The sequence below is a fragment of the Ornithorhynchus anatinus genome, chromosome 8 (assembly GCF_004115215.2).
Source record: "Ornithorhynchus anatinus isolate Pmale09 chromosome 8, mOrnAna1.pri.v4, whole genome shotgun sequence".
Lineage (NCBI taxonomy): Eukaryota > Metazoa > Chordata > Mammalia > Monotremata > Ornithorhynchidae > Ornithorhynchus > Ornithorhynchus anatinus.
The window spans coordinates 5,274,438-5,294,420 of record NC_041735.1 but is presented as its reverse complement, the minus strand read 5'-3'; the positions used below and the strand labels follow the sequence as shown (position 1 = coordinate 5,294,420).

General features: G+C 52.7%; 1 protein-coding gene across 2 annotated transcripts in view; it reads left to right on the top strand.

Moving 5' to 3' along the window:
* Positions 1-2,499: 2,499 nt before the first annotated feature.
* STK4 (serine/threonine kinase 4) overlaps positions 2,500-19,983 on the top strand; it is an 83,719-nt gene continuing 66,235 nt past the window's right edge. The window contains exons 1-5 of one of the 2 annotated variants that reach the window (XR_005660271.1): positions 2,500-2,701; positions 13,300-13,380; positions 15,483-15,611; positions 18,947-19,061; positions 19,793-19,957. Coding sequence is in view for 1 of the 2 variants with exons in the window: in XM_029071065.2 (XP_028926898.1) it covers positions 2,667-2,701; positions 13,300-13,380; positions 15,483-15,611; positions 18,947-19,061; positions 19,793-19,957 (525 nt within the window). In the remaining variant the exon portion in view is untranslated. The remainder of the gene's footprint in view (positions 2,702-13,299; positions 13,381-15,482; positions 15,612-18,946; positions 19,062-19,792; positions 19,958-19,983) is intronic. The other variant, XM_029071065.2, reaches the window with a different exon arrangement.

Below are 19,983 nucleotides of genomic sequence, written 5' to 3'. Positions count from 1 at the left end.
ACAGTCTTCATCCCCATTTGACAGACGAGGGAACTGAGGCACAGAGAAGTGACTTGCTCACAGTCAGCTGACAAGGGGCCGAGCAGGGATTCGAACCCATGACCTCTGACTCCCAAGCCCGGGCTCTTTCCACTGAGTCACGCTGCTGCTCTTCACGGCCCACAGGCAGCGGAAAGGGCATCCCTGGACCCGGGGGTGAAAGTCCGTGCCCTTCTTAATAATAATAATAATGTTGGTATTTGTTAAGCGCTTACTATGTGCATAGCACTGTTCTAAGCGCTGGGGTAGACACAGGGGAATCAGGTTGTCCCACCTGGGGCTCACAGTCTTAATCCCCATTATACAGTTGAGGTAACTGAGGCACCGAGAATTCCAAGTGACTTGCCCAAAGTCACACAGGTGACAAGTGGCAGAGCTGCGATTCGAACTCATGACCTCTGACTCCCAAGCCCAGGCTCTTTCCACTGAGCCACGCTGCTTCTCTCCCACCCCGGCTCTGCCACTTGTCAGCCGTGTGACTGTGGGCAAGTCACTTCACTTCTCTGGGCCTCAGTTCCCTCATCTGTAAAAGGGGGATTAACTGCGAGCCTCACGTGGGACGACCTGATCACCCTGTATCTACCCCAGCGCTTAGAACAGTGCTCTGCACATAGTAAGCGCTTAATACCAACATTATCCCTCAACTGGCAGGGGGAGCGACAGCAGGCCAACTTCCCTAGGTAAGAGCAAGATCCATGACCCATTTGTGGGAAGCGGAATTCTTTCAAAAAAGGGGAAGGTGGCCCAAAAAGACTTGTCTCCCCCATTTAGACTGTGAGCCTGTCATTGGGCAGCGACGGTCTCCATCGGTTGCCGAATTGCACATACCAAGCGCTTAGGACAGTGCTCTGCACATAGTAGGCGCTCAATAAATACGATTGCAAAAAGGAGCGAGGAGCAGCAGGGCAGAGAATCCGACCTGCCTCCCTTCTCACTCTGAGACAAGGTTGGTGGCAGGGGCAGGCGAGGCCTAGGATTTCTGGTAAAAACAGGCCAAGAATTGGGGAACAGAGGGGGACAATCCCTGCTCATAGGCTAGAAGGGGGGGGGAGACAGACAAAAAAATAGGCATTATTACCATCAAGATTGAGCCATCGACATATACCCCTCATTAATAAAATTAATAGAGTAATAAATATACAAATATGCACAAGTGCAGTGAGGAGGGGAAGGGGTGTGACTCTGTGTCCCCCCCAGCGCTTAGTACAGTGTTCGTCCCATAGCGAGCGCTTAACCCACACCATTATTATGATTATTATTGTTTATTCTTCTCTGGGCCTCAGTTCCCTCTGCTGTCAAAAGAGGGATGAAGGCTGGGGGCCCCAGGTGGGACCGCCCGATGACTCTGTGTCCCCCCCAGCGCTTAGTACAGTGTTCGTCCCATAGCGAGCGCTTAACCCACACCATTATTATGATTATTATTGTTTATTCTTCTCTGGGCCTCAGTTCCCTCAGCTGTCAAAAGAGGGATGAAGGCTGGGGGCCCCAGGTGGGACCGCCCGATGACTCTGTGTCCCCCCCAGCGCTTAGTACAGTGTTCGTCCCATAGCGAGCGCTTAACCCACACCATTATTATGATTATTATTGTTTATTCTTCTCTGGGCCTCAGTTCCCTCAGCTGTCAAAAGAGGGATGAAGGCTGGGGGCCCCAGGTGGGACCGCCCGATGACTCTGTGTCCCCCCCAGCGCTTAGTACAGTGTTCGTCCCATAGCGAGCGCTTAACCCACACCATTATTATGATTATTATTGTTTATTCTTCTCTGGGCCTCAGTTCCCTCAGCTGTCAAAAGAGGGATGAAGGCTGGGGGCCCCAGGTGGGACCGCCCGATGACTCTGTGTCCCCCCCAGCGCTTAGTACAGTGTTCGTCCCATAGCGAGCGCTTAACCCACACCATTATTATGATTATTATTGTTTATTCTTCTCTGGGCCTCAGTTCCCTCAGCTGTCAAAGGAGGGATGAAGGCTGGGGGCCCCAGGTGGGACCGCCCGATGACTCTGTGTCCCCCCCAGCGCTTAGTACAGTGTTCGTCCCATAGCGAGCGCTTAACCCACACCATTATTATGATTATTATTGTTTATTCTTCTCTGGGCCTCAGTTCCCTCTGCTGTCAAAGGAGGGATGGAGCCTGGAGGCCCCAGGTGGGACAGCCCGATGACTCTTGGCACCTAGCGAGCGCTTATAGCCCACGCCATCATCGTCGTCATAATGAGGACGATTCTGACGACTGAAAAATGGCGGCGCATTTCTCCTCAGCCGCCTCCTCCTGGGCGCCGCCCGCCCCGGGGACACGTGACCCAGCGGGGACACGTGACCCAGCGGCTCGTTTCCCCCTCCCCTTCTCCCGCGCGCGCGCGCCCCTCCCTCCCCTTCTCCCGCGCGCGCGCGCGCCCCCCCTCCCCTTCTCCCGCGCGCGCGCCCCCCCCCCCCCTCCCCTTCTCCCGCGCGCCCCTCCCCCCTCCCGCGCGCCGCTTCCGGTCCGGCAGGAAAGCGGAAGTGCCGGCCCCAGAGAAGGGCAGAGACGGTGGCGAGAGACACAGCCGAGAGACAGAGAGACAGCGGGCGGCGGCGGCGGCGGCGGCGGGGGGCGGGGCGCGGGGCTGTGCGGTGCGATGTGAGCGGGAGCCATGGAGACGGTGCAGCTGCGGAACCCGCCGCGCAGGTCAGAGGACCGACCCCCCGGGGACCACCCCATCCTGCAGGGCTGCGGGGGGGGGGGGAGGGGGGGAGGGAGAGGAGGTGGAGTGGGAAGGATGGAGGGAGGGAGAGTAGGTGGGGGGGGAGGGATGGAAGGAGAGCAGGTGGGGGGGAGGGAGGGAGAGAGAGGAGGTGGGGATGGGGAGAGAGCAGGTGGGGGAGTTGGAAGGACAGCAGGTGGGGAGGGAAAGAGAGGAGGTAGGGAGGGAGAGAGAGGAGGTGGGGGAGATGGAAGGAGAGCAGTTGGGGGGGGAGGGAGGGAGGGAGAGGAGGTGGGGATGGGGAGAGAGCAGGTGGGGGAGTTGGAAGGAGAGCAGGTGGGGAAGGAGGGCAGGTGGGGAGGGAGGGAGAGAGAGAGGAGGTGGGGAGGGAGGGAGAGGAGGTGGGGATGGGGAGAGAGGAGGTGTGGGGAGGGAGGGAGAGGAGGTGGGGATGGGGAGAGAGGAGGTGGGGATGGGGAGAGAGGAGGTGGGGAGGGAGGGAGAGGAGGTGGGGATGGGGAGAGAGCAGGTGGGGGAGTTGGAGGGAGAGCAGGTGGGGTGGGAGGGAGAGAGAGGAGGTGGGGAGGGAGGGAGAGGAGGTGGGGAGGGAGGGAGAGGAGATGGGGAGGGAGGGAGAGGAGGTGGGGATGGGGAGAGAGGAGGTGGGGGGAGGGAGGGAGAGAGAGGAGGTGGGCTGAGAGGGAGAGCAGGTGGGGTGGGAGACAGTAGGTGGGGGGGAGGGAGGGAGAGAGAGAGCAGGTGGGGAAGGAGGGATGGAGGGAGAGCAGGGGGGGTGGGAGAGAGCAGGTGGGGGAGATGGAAGGAGAGCAGGTGGGGGGGGGAGGGAATGCAGGTGGGAGGGAGGGGTAACAGATGGAGTGGGGGGAGTAGGTGGGGTGGGGGGGGAGTAGGTGGAGTAGGGGTGGAGGGAGGGGGAGCAGGTGGGGTGGGAGAGAGCAGGTGGGGGGGATGGAAGGAGAGCGGTTGGGGTGGGAGGGATGGAGGGAGAGCAGGTGGGGGGGGGGGGGGAGGGAGAGAGAGGAGGTGGGGATGGGGAGAGAGCAGGTGGGGGAGTTGGAAGGACAGCAGGTGGGGAGGGAAAGAGAGGAGGTGGGGAGGGAGGGAGGGAGAGAGAGGAGGTGGGGGAGATGGAAGGAGAGCAGTTGGGGGGGGGGGAGGGAGGGAGAGGAGGTGGGGATGGGGAGAGAGCAGGTGGGGGAGTTGGAAGGAGAGCAGGTGGGGAAGGAGGGCAGGTGGGGAGGGAGGGAGAGAGAGAGGAGGTGGGGAGGGAGGGAGAGGAGGTGGGGATGGGGAGAGAGGAGGTGTGGGGAGAGAGGAGGTGGGGATGGGGAGAGAGGAGGTGGGGATGGGGAGAGAGGAGGTGGGGATGGGGAGAGAGCAGGTGGGGGAGTTGGAGGGAGAGCAGGTGGGGTGGGAGGGAGGGAGAGGAGGTGGGGAGGGAGGGAGAGGAGGTGGGGATGGGGAGAGAGGAGGTGGGGGGAGGGAGGGAGAGAGAGGAGGTGGGCTGAGAGGGAGAGCAGGTGGGGTGGGAGACAGTAGGTGGGGGGGAGGGAGGGAGAGAGAGAGAGCGGGTGGGGAAGGAGGGATGGAGGGAGAGCAGGTGGGGGAGATGGAAGGAGAGCAGGTGGGGGGGGGAGGGAGGGAGGGAGGGAATGCAGGTGGGAGGGAGGGGTAACGATGGAGTGGGGGGGAGTAGGTGGGGTGGGGGGGAGTAGGTGGAGTAGGTGGGGTGGGAGAGAGCAGGTGGGGGGGATGGAAGGAGAGCGGTTGGGGTGGGAGGGATGGAGGGAGAGCAGGTGGGGACGGGAGAGCAGGTGGGAGAGAGGGAGGGAGAACAGATGGGGTGGGAGGAGTGGGAAGGAGAGTAGGTGGGGTGGGAGGAGAGGGAGGGAGCGTAGGTGGGGTGGGGGGGATGGAGGGAGAGCAGGTGGGAGTGGGAGGAAGAGCTACTGGGGGGACAGGGCAGGTGGGGAGGAGGGGGAGGGAGAGCAGGTAGGGTGGGAGGGATGGAGAGGGAACAGGTCGGGGGCGGAGGGTGGGAGAACAAGCAGATGGGGGTGGGAGGGATGGAGGGAGAGCAAGTAAGAGAACTGGTGGGTGGGAGGGTGGAAGGGGAGAGGGGGAAGGAAGTCTCTACCCAGCCTTGGCAATAGGAGTCTCTTCCATCTTCAAGCGCCTAATACAGTGCTCTGCACACAGCAAGGGCTCAATAAATACCACTGATCGATTGTGTGGACGAGCAGCCAGAAGGGGACGTCCCGTATGAACCGTGCAGTCAGGCTCAGGAGAGGAATACCAACATTGAATGAAACCTTTTTCGATCAGGGGTTCGGAGGATTTCGTACATTAAGCCATTCCTCCTCCCCCTTCAAATCCCTACCACGGAACGGTGAAATCAGGCCGTCGGGGAGATAGAGTTTACGATCTCCATGGGCAGAAGGGGAAACTGAGGCACAGAGCAGTGAGACGACTTGCCCACGGCAGCCAAGCCTTGGTAACCAGTCGATCGCTCCAAAGTGTACGTGTCGAGCATCTACTCTGGGCAGCGCTTGGAAGTTACAATGATCCCTGCCCTCAAGAAGCTTTTGATCTAGCTGGGGAGACCGACGGTAAAATACAGTCCAGGTAGGAGGAAGTAATGGCGTATAAAGAGAGGAAAATAAGCACGGTGTGGGTGGGAGGGTGAGTATCCAAATGCTCAGATGGCACGGAAAATACCAAAGTGGCCGGATCCCCGAAGTTCGTCCGGATATAATATAAATGGAAATATATGGAAATATAAACTGAGAAAACAAGATATTCAGATATTCATTGGGGAAGATCTCCTGAGGGAGGTGTGACTTCAGGAGGGCTTTGAAGAGGAAGAGAGCGGTGAAAAGTGGAAAGAGCCCGGGCTGAGGAGTCGGAGGTCGTGGGTTCTAATCCTGACTCTGCCACTTGGCAGCTGTGTGACTTTGGGCCAGTCACTTAACTTCGTGGTGCCTCAGTTCCCTCATCTGTAAAATGGGGATGAAGACTGTGAGCCCCACGTGGGACAACCTGATTCCCCTGTGTCCACCCCAGGGCTTAGAACAGTGCTTGGCACATAGTAAGCACTTAACAAATACCATTATTATGATTTTTATTACCTATGGGATGTGAAAGGGGAGGGAGTTTCATCTATGGGTTGTGAAAGGAGAGATCAGTAGTGAGGTCATTTTCTCTTCCAGTATGCTTTACACAAAGCCTTAGAGAAGCAGCGTGGCCTACCGGTTAGAGCACGGGCCTCAGAGTCAGAAGGACCTGAGTTCTAATCCTCCCTCTGCCGCTTGTCTGCTGGGTGACTTTGGGCGAGTCAGTTAACTTCTCTGTGCCTCAGTTCCCTCATCTGTATAATGGGGATTAAGACTGGGAGCCTCACACGGGACGAGGGCTGCGTCCCACCTTACGATCTTGTGTCTACCCCGGCGCTTAGAACGGTGCTTGGCACATAGTAGGCGCTTAACAAGCACCACAGTGATTAGTAAAGTCTGAACACCAGACCCTGCTCTTGCCTGAGTTGAGGGTGATTGCGCCAACGCTCGTTAAGTCAGGACCCCGGACTCAATTTTTCACCGGGGCTCCGGTTTGCTCTGTGGCCTCGAGGGAATTATTGCCTCCTCGCTCCATCTCATTTACAGATATGTAATAATTAATAATAATAATAATGATGGCATTTTTAAGCACTTACTGTGTGTGAAGCACTGTTCTAAGCGCTGGGGGGGATACAAGGTGATCAGGTTGTTCCACGTGGGGCTCACGGTCTTAATTCAGGTTGAGCCCCTGTTCACTACCTACTTGGAACAGGTTGAGGAGAATATTTGCCAACTCTGAAATCCCTCCTCTAGACTGTAAACTCACTGTGGGCAGGGGACCTGTCTACCAACTCTTGTATTGTCCTCTCCCAAGCGCTTAGTACAGAGCTCTGCACCCGGTAAGCGCTCAATAAATACCATCGATGTTGAGGATGATGACGACCACCGTGATGACCAGTTCTTTGGGTCAGAAGTGTTCTGCTCCATCTTGCTAGAAAGCGTGAAGTTTAATCAGGTTCTAAAAGCCGAAAAAACGCTTTGGAAAAGAGAAATGTTTTGTGTGAATGAGTTAGGCGGCGTGAGCGGGAAAGTGGGAAGGGCCTGGCAAAGCTAGAAACGCGTAAGACACTGGTGAGATTTGTAGGGGGGTAGAAGGTGGGTGAGACGGCTTGGTCATCCAGTTTGGCATCGCCTCCCAAACTCCCAAAGAGAAGCAGCGTGGCCTAGTGGATAAGGCGTCTGCCTGGGAGTCGGAAGGGCCTGGGTTCTAATCCCGCCTCCGCCACTTGTCTGCTGTGTGACCTTGAGCAAGTCACTGCGCTTCGGTGCCTCAGTAACCTCCCCTGTAAAAGGGGGATTAAGACTGAGCCCCGTGTGGGACGTGGGCTGTGTCCAATCTGATGAGTTTGTACCTTCCCCAGCGCTTAGTACAGTGTCCGACGTGCAGTGAGTCTTAATAAATACCATTTTAAAAGAAAACCTCTCTGGAAAATCATTCTAATTCATGGCGTGTGGATGGTTTGGCAGACTTTGCTGAAGCATGCTACGTCACTAGTTATAAGCAACCAAATCTTTCTGAAATGTGGGAATTATTTTTCCCTTCAGGAATGATGTCTCGGTCCAAGGGATAAAGAAAGGGATTAGGCGTCAGAGTTCTTTTCCTCGGTCAGGCCGTGGAAACCTGGGCAAAACAGCTTCTCCGGGACTCAGTTTCTCCATCAAGCAGCATGTCTCAGTGGAAAGAACCCGGGCTTGGGAGTCAGAGGTCATGGGTTCTAATCCCGGCTCTGCCCATTTGTCAGATGTGTGACTTTGGGCAAGTCACTTCACTTCTCTGGGCCTCAGTGACCTCATCTGGAAAATGGGGATTAAGACTGTGAGCCCCACGTGGGACAACCTGATCACCATGTATTCCCGCCCCCCAGTGCTTAGAACAGTGCTTCCTACATAGTAAGTGCTTAACAAATGCCATCATTATTATTATTACATATCTGTAAATGACGTATTTATATCTAACCCAATTTGCTTGTGCCTAGCACGTGGTAAGGGCTTAACGAATACCATCATTATTATTATTAATAATAAGATCTGCCTCTCTAGCCTGTAAACTCACTGTAGCCAGGTAATGCGTTCTACCAACCGTCTTTTAATGTACGATCGCTAGCGCTTAGTACAGCGTTCTGGGCCACAATAAGTACCACTGATTGTGGGATGAGGGGAACGAGCTCCCTGGGGAACTTTCAGATTCTTTGCATTGAAAGGGCAAAGGGGAAGGAATAGTAATACAATATTGGTGCTTTCCACAGAATATAATACCGTTCAACTGTGGGAGGGTGTGGTTTGTGGCAGAATTAAGAGGTAGGGAAGCGGAGGGGAAAATGTTTGAATCACTAGCCAAAATGCCGTGACTTTCACCTCCCCTCAGCCGCTTTTTCCTAAATGCCGTTGAACCTCATATACGAAGTACTTCTTCGGGCTTTTTTTTTTTTTTTGTCGGCCTGACATACAGTTTCAGAAAAGCAGCCCTAATCCCTGCTTCCTGTGGGTAGCAAGCGAAACACTTGGTCTGCGAGTTTTGAGGCAGAGGAGGACCATTAGGAGTCGGTGTCTTTAAGAAATATCTCTTGATTCATCTCTGGACAGAGATTCATTCAGTGGTGTTTATTGAGTGCTTACGGTGTGCAAAGCCCTGTACTAAGCGCTTGAAATTCAGGGTGAGCCCCTGGGGTGCCTCAAGGTCATCCAACCGAAAGACTTTCTGGCCTGTTTAGCAAAACACCTGCCAGGGTGTTAGCCTCGGGGACGCCTAACCGCTGGGGAGAGCCTTTAAAAACTCGGAAATCCCCCTTCTAGACTCTAAGCTCTCTGTGAGCAGGCTACTTGTCTCCCAACTCTCGTGTTGAACTCTCCCAAGCGCTTAGTATGGTGCTCTGCACACACTAAGCGCTCAGTAAAGACCATTGATGATGACCAGTCCTCTAGGCTGTAAGGTTGTTGTGGATCTACCGATTCTGTTATCTTGTACTCTCCCAAGTGCTTCGTATAATGCTCTGCACGCGGTAAGCCCTCAGTAAATGCCATCGATTGAGTGGTGACCGGCATGTGCAGGAGATGTGACCGACATCATCGTGATAATGGCATTTGTTAAGCGCTTACTATGTGCCATACACTGTACTAAGCCCTGGGGTGGAGACCAGCAGATCGGGCTGGGCACAGTCCCTGTCCCACGTGGGGCTCACAGTCTCCATCCCCATTTTACAGATGAGGGAACCGAGGCACAGTGAAGTGACTTGCCCAAGGTCACGCAGCAGACAGGTGGAAGAGCCGGGACTAGAACCCATGTCCTTCTGACTGCCAGGCCCGCGCTCTGTCCACTGTGCCATGCTGGGTTGTGATGGTGATCTCCCCCAGCGCTTAGAACAGTGCTGTGCACATAGTAAGCGCTTAACAAATACCAACCTTATTATGGTAGCCATGGTTGTGGGAAGAGACCAGTCCTGGGCATCTTAGTGTCATCTGTAAAAGAGTTTCTAGAGGATAATGGTATTCACAGTGAACCCAGGAGTCCCTTTTAGGTGGAAAAGGTTAATTGGAGGTGGGAATTTACGGAGCTCTTCAAAGCAACCCCCAGTGAGAAGCGTACGAGTAATTTGGTGAAGGTTTGCACTCGCCAAGTTCGATCAGGGACGGGCATCTGTTTCGACCACACTTGACTGATGAGCAGAAATGAGTTTCCTTTGTTCTGCTAAGCCGTCTCTAACAGATGGAGAGAGTTTTACCTTTTGGTCAACTACAGAGAGTCCGTCTTCTCAGGATGATGCCTCCTTTTCCTTGATTTGAGCTGTTGATAGGAGTCTGATTTACTTGAGCCCCGATGTACCGTCCATTGTTTATAGAGTGGCGATGCAGAACTCTTCAAAAAAACAAAAAAAACTCCAGCCATTCCAAAAAAACCCTGTTTCCAATGTGGAACTGGTGTCAATTATAGGGGGAGCTTGGTCAGTGAAGTTCCATATTTCTTAGATATACTTCTCTATTCGAACCCAGTTGTTCAAGAAGAGTTTCGTTTCCATTTTGAAACTGGGAGTTTTGTGATGCCCCCGGGTAGTCATGCTTCAGGACCTTTGTGATAAAGGTCATAACGTGGATCGGACGGCTTGAATTTTCTGCTTGGGTTTTCCAACCTCGGCAGCCCTCCCTCCGCTTCTCGTCAGAGCGAATCCTGTTCTGCTCGTTGAGGCTTTCTCTTTAGAAAAGAAGGCTGCGAAGAGACTACTTATTTCACCATTTCCTGAGTTCATTTTTCTTTGTTGTGAAGAAGTTTCAGGAAGCCATTGTGTAGAGCGCATCTACCCCGGAGGATAACTGGGGTGCACCCTCCCTTCTCAGAGCCACTCGGTGCAGAGACGTTGTAGGTGATATTAGAATTGATCGTTGTAAGGGAAGGAGTTTTGCCTTGGAAAAACTTGACACGGATCAGTTAACTGTAATCCTGGCTTAGCCCTCCCAGATATCTGAAAGGGTGAGGGGGCACATTCTGTTAACTTTGGAAACGCGTATTGAATTGAAGCCGACTGTTCTTGATTTAAGTCCTATGCTTTATGCTCATTTGGGCAGATGAGCTTTGGGGGATTTGTCCTGAATTATTTTCAATTCCTGGCAACTTATTTTCCCCCGTGGAAATGACCGAATTTGTGGACCTTGATCCTTCTGTATTTTGAAGAGTGTGAAACCCCTTGAGGCAGGCATATGAAATCCAAGAATAATGAAAGTGATTTTTTTATTTGTATTTTTTTGGGGGGGGGGTTTAAGCACTGGGGTAGATACAGGTTGTCCCACGTGGGGCTCACAGTCCCCATCCCCATTTTCCAGATGAGAGAACCGAGGCCCAGGGAAGTGAAGTGATTTGCCTAGGGTCACTCATCAGACAAGCGGCAGAGCCGGGATTAGAACCCAGGTCCTTCTGACTCCCGGGACCGTGCTGTAGCCACTACGCCAGGCTGCTTCCAGATGGAGACGGAGGAGGAGTGGGAGGTCAAAGAGCGGTCCAGGGGAGACCAAGATGGAGACGGAGGGAAGCAGGGTAACAGAGAGCGGAAGAGCCGAGAAAGTGGTGACACAATCACGCCTGCAAACAGACATCCGGGCCCACAGACCCGGAGATTCCTCTGTCTCTCTTACCTTTGTTACGTCTGCGGCCCGGAGTCTGAGGCCGTGCCCACGGGCTCCTCCACTCGGCGGGCATCTTGGCATCTGGGCAGCGGGTACCCAAACGACCCGCTCCACCCCCAGGTACAGCTTCAAGGATGGCCAGGAAATGGCCTCGTCAGCCATGGCAGTGGCCGCTGTAATCCCTTTTTTTCCTTTGTTTTGGTATTTGTTAAGCGCTTACTATGTGCCAGGCACTGAACTAAGCGCTTGGGGTAGATAGAAGGTAATCAGGTTGGGCACAGTCCATGTTCCACATGGGGCTCACAGTCTTCATCCCCATTTTATACTGCGGCCCAGAGAAGTGGAGTGGTAAGCGCTTAATAAGTACTATGATTACAGATGAATAATAATAATAATAATGAGGGTATTTGTTAAGTGCTTACTGTGTGCCGAGCACTGTTCTAAGCACTGGGGTAGATACAAGGTAATCACGGTGTCCCATGTAGGGCTCACACACTTCATCCCCATTTTACAGTTTAGGGAGCTGAGGCCCAGAGAAGTTAACTGACTCGCCCAAAGTCACACGGCTGGCAAGTGGCAGAAGCGGGATTAGAACCCACGACCTCTGACTCCCAAGCCCAGGCTCTTGCCACTAAGCCACGCTGCTTCTCCCAGGGAAGTGAAGTGACTTGCCCAAGGTCACACAGCAGACGGATGGCGGAGTCGGGATTAGAACCCAGGTCCTTCCGCCTCCCAGCCCGATATCTCTCCTCTAGGTAGGGATGGTCAGGAAGCCGGCCATGGGAGTGGCAGTGACAATCGTGAAGAGAAGCAGTGTGGTCTAGTGGGTAGAGCACAGGCTTGGGAATCAGAAGGCTACGCTGCTTCTCTTGAATAATATATATATTATGTATAGCTATATATTATTACATATAATAATATATAATATAATATATCTCAGCTCTGGCCCTTGTCTGCTGCGGGACCTCTGGCAAGACACCTCCCCTCTCTGAGTCTCAAGTTACTTCTTCCATAAAACAATTATAGTACTGGTTACGCGCTTACTATGTTCATTCATTCGATAGTATTTATTGAGCGCTTACTATGTACAGAGCACTGTACTAAGCGCTTGGAATGAACAAGTCGGCAACAGATAGAGACGGTGCCTGCCGTCTGACCGGCTCTCGGTCTAATCGGGGGAGGCGGACGGACGAGAACAGTGGCGATAATATGCCAGGCGATGTTCCAAGCTGGGACGGGTGCAAGTCGGTCAGGTTGGACACAGCCCCGGTCCCGTGTAGGGCTCACACTCTCAATGCCCATTCTCCAGGTGAGGTAATTGAGGATTAGGACTGGAAGCCCCATGTGGGACAGGGACTGTGTCCAACCTGATGAGTTCGTAGCTCCCCAGCGATTAGAACAGTGTTCGACACATAGTAAGCGTGGAACAAATACCATTATTATTGTTATAATAGTATAATAATAATATATTATTCAAGAGAAGCAGCGTAGCTGAGTGGAACGAGCCCGGGCTTGGGAGTCAGAGGTCCTGGGTTCGAATCCCGGCTCTGCCACTTGTCAGCTGGGTGACCGTGGGCAAGTCACTTAACTTCTCTGGGCCTCGGTTACCTCATCTGTAAAATGGGGATTAAGACTGTGAGCCTCACGTGGGACCACCTGATTACCCTGTATCTACCCCGGTGCTTAGAACAGTGCTCTGAAATAGTAAGCGCTTAACAAATACCAACATCATCATTATTATTATTAGTGTAATAATATAACAGTAATAGTATAATATTATAATTTCCACTGAAAGAAGGGGCATCTTTCTTTTGCTGTAGCTGCAGGTCTACCACCGAGACTGGCAGGCCCCTCTAGCCAGCCTGGACGAGACAGGATCCCAGCTTTCATTCAGTTCATTCAGTCGTCTTTACTGAGCGCTTACCGTGTGCAGAGCACTGTACTAAGCGCTTGGAAAATATAGTTAGGCAACAGATAGAGACAGTCCCTGCCCAACACCGGGCTCACAGTCTAGAAGCGGGGAGACAGACACCAAAACAGACAGGCATCAAAATAAATAGAATTATAGCTATATACACATCATTAATAAAATAAATAGTCTAATTAATCTGTAGATATATACACAAGTGCTGTGGGGCGGGAGGGGGGTCGAGCAGAGGGAGGGAGTCGGGGCGATGGGGAGGGGAGGAGGTAGAGAAAAGGGGGGTTCAGTTTGGGAAGGCCTCCCGGAGGAGGTGAGCTTATCCCGCTGGAGTCTGTCTGGACTCCCGGAAATGGCGCCGATCCCTCCTAATGCGTTACTCGAGTGACGACCGGATTCCTCTCTCCCTCTGCAGGCAGCTGAAAAAGTTGGATGAAGACAGCTTGACCAAGCAACCGGAGGAAGTGTTCGATGTCCTGGAGAAACTCGGAGAAGGGTAAGGGTGACCGTGTCCACCTAGAAGCAGCAGCGTGGCTCAGTGGAAAGAGCACGGGCTCTGGAGTCAGGGCTCATGAGTTCGAATCCCGGCTCTGCCACTTGTCGGCCGTGTGACTGTGGGCGAGTCACTTCACTTCTCTGGGCCTCAGTTCCCTCATCTGTAAAATGGGGATTAAGACTGTGAGCCCCACGTGGGACGACCCGATTCCCCTATGTCTACCCCAGCGCTTAGAACAGTGCTCGGCACAAAGTAAGCGCTTAACAAATACCAACATTATTATTATTAGAATAATGACAGTCGTATTTGGAAAGCTTTTATTGTGGGCCAGGCACGGCGTGGCTCAGTGGAAAGAGCCCGGGCTTGAGAGTCGGAGGTCGTGGGTTCGAATCCCGGATCCGCCACTTGTCAGCTGTGGGACTGTGGGCGAGTCGCTGCACTTCTCTGTGCCTCAGTGACCTCATCTGTAAAATGGAGACTGTGAGCCTCACGTGGGACGACCTGATGACCCTGTATCTCCCCCAGCGCTTAGAACAGTGCTCTATACATAGTAAATGCTTAACAAATACCAACATTATTATTATTATTATTATTATTATTATTATGCACTGGGGTGGATACAGTCTGCTCTTTCCTCTCCATCCGTACCACAACCACGTTAATGCAGTCACTCAGACTATCCCGCCTGGATGTTGGTATTATGTTAAGCGCTTACTACGTGCAGAGCACTGTTCTAAGCGCTGGGGTAGATACAGGGGAATGAGGTTGTCCCACGTGGGGCTCACCACAGTCTTCACCCCCATTTTACAGATGAGGGAACTGAGGCGCAGAGAAGTGAAGTGACTTGCCCACAGTCACACAGCTGACAAAGGGGCATCGGCCCCCTTGCTGACCTCCCAGCCTCCTGTCTCTCCCCACTCCAGTTCGTACTCGACTCTCCTCCCCGGATCATTTTTCTGCAAAAACGTTCAGGTCCTCGTCATCCCCTCTCCTCAGAAGACTCCAGGGGTTGCCCCTCCACCTCTATATCAGACAAAAGCTCCTCACCATTGCTGCTTCTCTCCTTCTACAACCCACAGGGCACGTTTTGCTCCTCCGGTGCCAACCAGAGAAGCAGCATGGCTCAGTGGAAAGAGCACGGGCTTTAGAGTCAGAGGTCATGGGTTCGAATCCCCACTCTACCACTTGTCAGCTCTGTGACTGTGGGCAAGTCACTTGACTTCTCTGGGCCTCAGTTCCCTCATCTGTCAAATGGGGATGAAGACTGAGAGCCTCACGTGGGACAACCTGATGACCCTGTATCTCCTCCAGCGCTTAGAACAGTGCTCGGCGCATAGTAAGCGCTTAACAACTACCAACATTATTATTATTATTATTAACCTTCTCACCTGGCCTCCGTCTCGCCCGTCTCACCGCCGTACCCTGGTCCACGTCCTGCCTCTGGCCTGGAACGCCCTCCCTCCTCAAATCCGCCAGACAGTGACTGTCCCCCCTGCCACCTTCATAGCCTTTAATGATAATGTTGGTATTTGTTAAGCGCTTACTCCGTACAGAGCACCGTTCTAAGCGCTGGGGGAGATACAGGGTCATCAGGTTGTCCCACGTGAGGCTCCCAGTCTTCATCCCCATTTTCCAGATGAGGTCACTGAGGCCCAGAGAAGTGAAGTGACTTGCCCACGGTCACACAGCTGACAAGTGGGCAGAGCCGGGTTTCGAACCCATGACCTCTGACTCCCAGGCCTGTGCTCTTTCCACTGAGCCACGCTGCATTAAATAGCATTAAAATACCATTAAAAGATAAGGGAAAAGCTAGAGGGAGTATATAGAGAGGAAGGTAAATCGTTTAAAAGCTAAGCCTGTCATTTTCAAACCGCACCGTATAATAAGCAAGAATTGATTTGTAGAGCTTTATCCCTCCGATACTTTTGATGTCGCTTGTGTTTTCGCTGCTAGCTAGCTACTCGATGGGCCTTTGAAGGTAAATCAGAGCTTTGTCACCGGTTATTTTTACGATTGGGTATTGCTTCTGTTGTGATCATTCCTACCCCACGGTCCACTTTGACTTTTCCGCCTTGCAAATGGATTTCTCTTTCCCGCCGCAGGTCCTATGGCAGTGTGTTCAAAGCTATTCATAAAGAAACGGGTCAAATTGTGGCAATCAAGCAAGTTCCCGTGGAGTCCGACCTGCAGGAGATTATCAAAGAAATCTCCATAATGCAACAGTGTGACAGGTAAGGGCACCCGTGACGCCACCTCCCTCATTCGTTCGGTCGTATCTATTGAGCGCTTACTGTGTGCAGAGCACTGTGCTGAGCCCTTGGGAGAACCCAACAGAAACAGACACATTCCCCGCCTACACGAGCATAGAGTCTGTGCTCCCGGGGCAGGGGAGCGCGTCGCCTCCACCCCGCCTCGACCCCCTTCCAGTTTCCACGAAGGCCCGTAAAGATCCCAAATGGAGCCCCAGCTCTCCGCCCCGACTCCGCGGCCCATCGGTGGGTATTTCCTGAGCGTTCACTGCGTGCAGAGCACTGTACTAAGCACTTGGGAGAGGACAGTATGGCGGAGTGGGCAGAGACGTCCCCTGCCCGCGAGGAGCTTCCAGGCTAGAGACGATGAGCCGACATCTCTGGCGAGGCAAAGGTGTTTCTCTCCGACGCCGTATTCGGCGGGGGCGTTCAGGGGTTGAATTTCGGAGATGCATTTTACCGTGAGATGGTTCGCGGAAGGGAGGAGACCTATCGGTCCCCTAGGAGATACAGTCGGGAGAGAAAATAATTTGAGGTTTGTGTATGTATGTTTGTATTTTAATGGGCGGGCACCTTCTGGTTGCTACCCAATCCCGCCCAGTGTAATTTCAATTTGTGGGCAAATAAGCCCTATTTAGAAACTAGGAAGGAGGGCGTAAAGACACGGGTACACCCGTTGTGATAACGATCCCTCACTTCCTATAGTAAAATCATCCGCGAGTTAAACATCTCGCAAAGATCTTTCTTTCTAAAGGCCTTACCACTTGTCCAGCAGCTTGGACGAAGGAGAAATTTGAGGCACGCTCTTCTCGCCTCCGTTTTTTGAGGGCTTTTTCTGACCCGTTGAGCGATCTAATGATTTTCCTCTTTGAGGAACTAAGATTTGTCAAGTGCAGCGAGCAGGAAGTAGGCCTAGCGAGGAACCACAAGAAAACAGATGACTCGCTGAGAAGTTCCATTACAACCGACCTGGCCACGGAAGCCGCTGCGGAGGAGAGCATGAGTTGGTGGGGGGAGGGGAAGGCGGGGGCACTCGGGTGGTGGGGGGAGAGAGAGAGACCCCCTTTCTCCTCCCTCCGGCGTGCCCGGAACTAGGGCGGCTAAAAGCTCGTGCAAGTCTTTCACAGGTTTTTCTGTTCAAGCTCATTTTTGGTTTTCTGTGGCCAATGGAAAGCACTGAGGCCTAGTGCAAGCTGTCCCCATTAGACCGTGCGCCCGTCAAAGGGCAGGGACTGTCTCTCTCTGTTACCGATTTGTACATTCCTGGCGCTTAATACAGTGCTCTGCCCATAGTTAGCGCTCAATAAATACTACTGAATGCGTGAGTGAATGAATGCAAGGAGCCGCATGTCAGAGGATCTGGGTTCTAAACCCAACTCTGCTACATGGTAATCATCATCATCGTGGTATCTAGGAGCTTACTCTGTGCCAGGCACTGTACTGAGCGCTGGGGTAGATATTCATTCATTCAGTAGTATTTATTGAGCGCTCACTGTGCGCAGAGCAATGTAGTAAGCGCTCGGAATGTACAGTTCGGCAACAGATAGAGACCATCCCTGCCCATTGACGGACTCACAGTCTAATCGGGGGAGACGGACAAAAACAATAGCAATAAATAGAATCAAGGGGATGGCCCTCACTGTGGCCCAGAACAAGAAGGACAACTGACATTGTGATCTACTCGTATTTCTTTAAAATTTTACCAAGATGGATGTCGACTTAGGAGGCGCAATTATCCTTTGCTTCATTAGGATCTATATTGGGTCCCTCTCCTCCGTTTCTGTCTTTGGCATGTTTCCCAAGGACAAAGTGTCATCGGAGAGCCCCGAACTCACGAGCCTCTCTTCTCTGTGGTGATCCTACATCATCCTCTCGACCAGAAAGTCATCCAGCCCGAGTTACGGGGTGTAACTGACGGAGTGGGCGATATTTCATTCGAATGGGTGATTTGACCTCGCCCCGAAAATTCTTGATATTTTCTTTCCCCTAGCCTGACCCCGAACTCAAGGCACTGAGAGGTTTGGGGTCGGGAAATTGAGCCTTGTGCCCTGACTAGCGTGAAAGAATAGTGTTAGAGAAACAGCGTGGCGTAGCGGATAGAACCCGGGCCTGGGAGTCAGAAAGTCACGGGTTCTAATGCCGGCTCTGCCACTTGTCTGCTGTGGGACATTGGGCAAGTCGCGTCACTTCTCTGGGCCTCAGTTACCCCATCTGTAAAATGGGGATTGAAACTGTGAGCCTCATGTGGGACGGAGACTGCGTCCAACTGGATTTGCCTGTATCCACCCCGGTGCTTAGTGCGATGCCTAGCACACAGTAAGCGTTTAACAAATGCCACAGTTATTATGTTGCTCCCAGGCTACAGCTGTGATTTTTTTTTCCCCTTTCTGACTTTTACTAGCCCTCACATAGTAAAGTACTATACGACAGTGATTATTTTTTTCCCCTTTCTGACTTTTACTAGCCCTCGTGTGGCAAAGTACCATGCAACGGCGATGGTTCTTTTTCCCCTTCTTGACCTATCCTATCCTCATGTAGTGAAGTATGCAGCAGTGATGATTTTTCCCCCTTTCTGACTTATCCTGTCCTCACGGAGGAGGAGCACTGCAGAGTGGATAGAGCATGGTCCTGGGAGTCAGGAGGTCACGGGTTCTAATTCCGGCTCCGCCGCTTATCCGCTCTATGACCCTGGGCAAGTCACTTCTCTTCCCTGGGGCTCAGTTCCCTCATCTGTAAAATGGGGATTGAGACTATGAGCCCCTGTGAGACAGGGATTGTGTCCTACTCGATTTGGTTGTATCCACCCCAGTGCTTCGTACAGTGCCTGGCACACAGAGAAGCCCTTTGAGAAGCAAAGTGAGAAGCGGCGTGGCTCAGTGGAAAGAGCACGGGTTTGGGAGTCAGAGGTCACGGGTTCAAATCCCAGCTCCGCCACCTGTCAGCTGTGTGACTTTGGGCAAGTCACTTCGCTTCTCTGGACCTCAGTTACCTCATCTGTAAAATGGGGATTAAGACTGTGAGCCCCACGTGGGACAACCTGATCACCTTGTATCCTCCCCAGCGCTTAGAACGGTGCTTTGCTTAATAAGTGCCATCATCATTATTATTTAACAATTACTACAATTATTATTATCGTGTAGTGAAGTGCTGTGCAGCAATGATGATGATTTTCCCCTATCTGAATTTTCCTAGCCCCCATGTAGTCAGATACTATGTAATAGTGGTATTTTTCCTCTTTCTGACATTTCCCACCCGTCGTGTAGTGAAATACCATGCTGCAGTGATTCTTTTCCCCCCGCTTCTCTGACTTCTCTTAGCCCTCACGTAGTGAAGTACTATGGCAGCTACTTCAAGAACACAGACCTGTGGATCGTCATGGAATACTGCGGTGCTGGCTCCGTGTCGGATATCATCCGATTACGAAATAAGACGGTAAGTTTTTGTGGGGTTTTTTCTTTCCCTTCTTGAAACCACCCAAGGCTACTCCATACTTCATTCACCTTCTTTCATTCACCCCCTGCCAGTGACTGAAAACTGGCTGACTCTCCAATCTGGGCCGTCTCTCTAACTCTTTCTGAAGGTTTTTGTAGGGGGGAGTGGAGGAGGAAGGGGGTCTCGCTTCCAGCTCTAATTACCCGTGGTCAGGCCTAAAGGAACCCAGGCCTGGGAGTCAGAAGACCTGGGTTCTAACTGTGGCTCCACCCGCCTGTTGGACGACCTTGGGCAAGTCACTTCTCGGTTTCTTCATCTGCGAAATGGGGATTAGGACTGGGAGCCCTGGGTGGGATAGAGACGCAGTATGGCCTAGTGGATAGAACACAGGCCGGGGAGCCCGATGACCAGGGTTCCAATCCTGGATCGCCGCTTATCTGCTGTGTGACTTTGGATAAGTCACTTCACTTCTCTGGGCCCCAGTGACCTCATCTGTAAAATGTAGGCTTATCAAGGAGGACACAGTCCCTGTCCCACATGGGGCTCACACTCTTCTCCCCATTTGACGGATGAGGGAACTGAGGCCTAGAGAAGAGAAGTGACTTGCCCAAGGTCACACAGCAGTCACGCGACAGAGCTGGGATTAGAACCCAGGTCCTTCTGACGCCCAGGCCCGTGCTCCACCCACTAAGCCTATAGGATCAGTTGTTAACGCCTTGCTCTTCTCTCAGCTGATAGAAGATGAAATAGCCACAATACTGCAATCAACACTTAAAGGCCTGGAATATCTACACTTCATGAGGAAAATACACCGCGACATCAAGGCCGGAAACATCTTGTTAAACACCGAAGGCCACGCGAAGCTCGCAGACTTTGGGGTAGCCGGCCAGCTCACCGTGAGTCAAGAAACTTTTGCTCGTGA